Genomic DNA, 2,737 nt, shown 5'->3' on the forward strand with positions numbered 1-2,737 from the left:
AATGGGTAGATTTCACTGACAGTCTTACCTCTTATATCCCTCCAACTTGCCATCTTAAGATCCAATGCCAGATACTTTCCAGATGTCACAAATCCAAATCACTGTTCTTGAGGGCATTTCCAGAAATTTGCAACAGTTAGCAGCTAAGTATTACTGTCAGAGTTAATGCTCCCTAAGATCAACCTTCAATCAATGTGTATGATAGGTGTGTATGTACACAGGCCTATATGTCAATACACTTTAGGATTGTGCTTTACACGATTTCCCTTGTAAGAATAAATTTTAGTGGCCTTTTATGGTACCTGGCATAATAATGGGCAATTTAGTGGCTGTCTTCCCTTGCTTGTATCATTTTCTCACTTCTGAGTCCTTCCAAATAAATTGCTTGCACTGGTATTAAGATTTGACTACAGGGTGAAAACACTAAGATAAAAATAAAATGTTAACTCTAATTTCTACAAAATATTACTGAACATTTAAATTATTTTGGTCACCTCACTTCTCCAAAGTTGCCATAAGAAACCAGCTTTTGTTTAAAAGTTATTTATTTTGGGAGTCCTGTTCTTGATAATTCAGGGTCAAAAATAATATAATTAATTAGCTAGAATAAATGGTCAGCTCCTAAAGGAAATTATATTCAAACATATACATTTAAATAAGGCTTAGAATGGGAGTAACAAGAATGAATGTCACTTAGGAAGAGTTTTTCTAAAACTTGATTCATATGAAAAACCAAACACCAAGTGAATAAGAGCAAGGGAAGAATCTAGTTTTGAATAAAGAATCAGGGTGCCACTGGATTTACAAGTTAGACATTTTAAACACTTACCTTAAATACTTAGAGTTGTGTTATAGTGTATAACACTCAACAGTATTTATTAACAATTTATAATTTAAGATGCATGATTTTTAGGTATAGAGAGCTAAGTAATTAGGGAGTGTACTCCACTTAAGAACTTAAATCCTAACAGCCTATGTTTGACACTAAAAAGCTGCTAATTGCTTCCTATTCATTTTTAACATTCTCCACAATAATATTTCAGTTCCTCAGTAAAGTGGTGTAAAGGATACCAAGCTTAATCCTAGTACTTATGGAGAAGGAAAAAATGAATAGTGTCCAGGACACAGGAAATGCTTGTGAACGAAAGATAAATAATTTGCAGACCCTACTACATAGTTCCCTTTTGCTTAAACACATTGAAAAAATGTACAACATTCATAAGTGTTTCCTAGTTGGATGGTACAAATACTTTAAGGACAATGTATATTGGTAGATGCATCATAAAACCTTGGGTAACTAACTTATCTGTATATTAGTATATGTTTCATCCACTATGGCTGGGTTAGGCCATTTGTCTAAGAGGATTCCTCTGTGTTACCCTTTGAAAGGCTTCCTTTACTTCCTTGTTCCTCAAGGTATAGATAACAGGATTCAGAGCAGGGGTGACCACTGTGTACATGAGTGCAGTTGCTTTGTCTGTTTCTGGAGTGTGTACAGTCTTTGGTTGGATATAAGTGAACAAGGCAGTGCCATAGAACAGAGAAACAACCAAGATATGAGATGAACAAGTGGAGAAAGCTCTGTGTCTGCCAGCTGCTGAAGGGATTCTCAAGATGGTTACAAGAATTCGCAGGTAGGAGCACAAGATGAGCAAACAGGGAGTCATGATGAAGATCATGGAGAGAACAAACATCACAATCCTATTGTGGGAGGTATCAACACAAGCCAGTTTCATTACAGGCATGATGTCACAGAAAAAGTGCTGAATCTTTCCTGTTCCGCAGAAGGGAAGACTGAAGATCCAGGTGATCTGGGCTGACTCCACCACCACCCCAGTGGTCCAAGACGCTGTAGCCAATATCAAACACATGCGAGGGCTCATCAAGAGTGTATAATGCAGCGGGTAACAAATAGCTACAAAGCGATCATAAGCCATGGCTGCTAGCAGGGAGCATTCTGTCAGTCCCAAGATGGCAAATGTGTACATCTGAGCTGCACAACCACCCACACTTATAGTCTTGGTCTCCATCAGCAGATGCACCAGCATCTGAGGCACCACACTGGTGATGTAGCACATCTCCAGGAAGGAGAGGTTAACCAGGAAGAAATACATGGGAGTGTGTAGGGAAGTGGAGACCCAGATCAGGGAGATGATGATGAGGTTTCCTCCCACAGTAAACAAGTAAATGAGTAAGAACACAACGAAGAGCACAGGCTGTAACTCTGCTAGAGAGGAAAAAGCCACAAATGTGAATTTGGTGCAGAGGGACTGATTTCCACTCATTGTAGGCTCAGAGCCAGACATCTGTGGAGACAACAGAGAGGACAGGTAATCCTGAAGGGAATCCAGACCACCATGGTTGCCTATCAAACCCCAGCAAAGGAGCTCTCGTAGGATCAATGGTCCTACGTGAGAACCTAAACATTTGGATTTATTTTGATAAATATTTCTAAATAAATGCCCAATTAAAATAGATGCAGTTTTCTTCCTGATTTTGTTTTCTAGATCTTGTGGTGTTTTCACAAAAATTAAAAGAAAACAATGGCTTTAAATTATATAATCTAATTTTTGTTTTTATCTTGTTGATATTCTAATCCTATACACAGGGTATATGTAAGCAATATGGGAAGATATTCTATTGAAAAAGTTACACAAAACTTAAGCGTAAAGAGTAAAATACAAAAGTGCTATATTTAGGTTCTGAATTCCACACTTTTCTTCAAGCCACAATTAAG

The 2,737-nt window shown here is 37.8% G+C and overlaps 1 protein-coding gene across 1 annotated transcript; it reads right to left on the reverse strand.

Moving 5' to 3' along the window:
* Positions 1 to 1,343: 1,343 nt before the first annotated feature.
* LOC132695342 (olfactory receptor 10C1-like) lies at positions 1,344 to 2,285 on the reverse strand. Its single transcript, XM_060659678.3, has one exon. It carries the CDS (start codon positions 2,283 to 2,285, stop codon positions 1,344 to 1,346), a length of 942 nt encoding a protein of 313 aa, XP_060515661.1.
* Positions 2,286 to 2,737: the final 452 nt, after the last annotated feature.

This window comes from Panthera onca, chromosome B4 (genome assembly GCF_046562875.1).
Source record: "Panthera onca isolate mPanOnc1 chromosome B4, mPanOnc1 haplotype 2, whole genome shotgun sequence".
NCBI lineage: Eukaryota > Metazoa > Chordata > Mammalia > Carnivora > Felidae > Panthera > Panthera onca.

Bases quoted from the DNA above. Each gene is read 5' to 3' on its own strand.
- LOC132695342 (XM_060659678.3), bottom strand. From the start codon at position 2,285: ATGAGTGGAAATCAGTCCCTCTGCACCAAATTCACATTTGTGGCTTTT.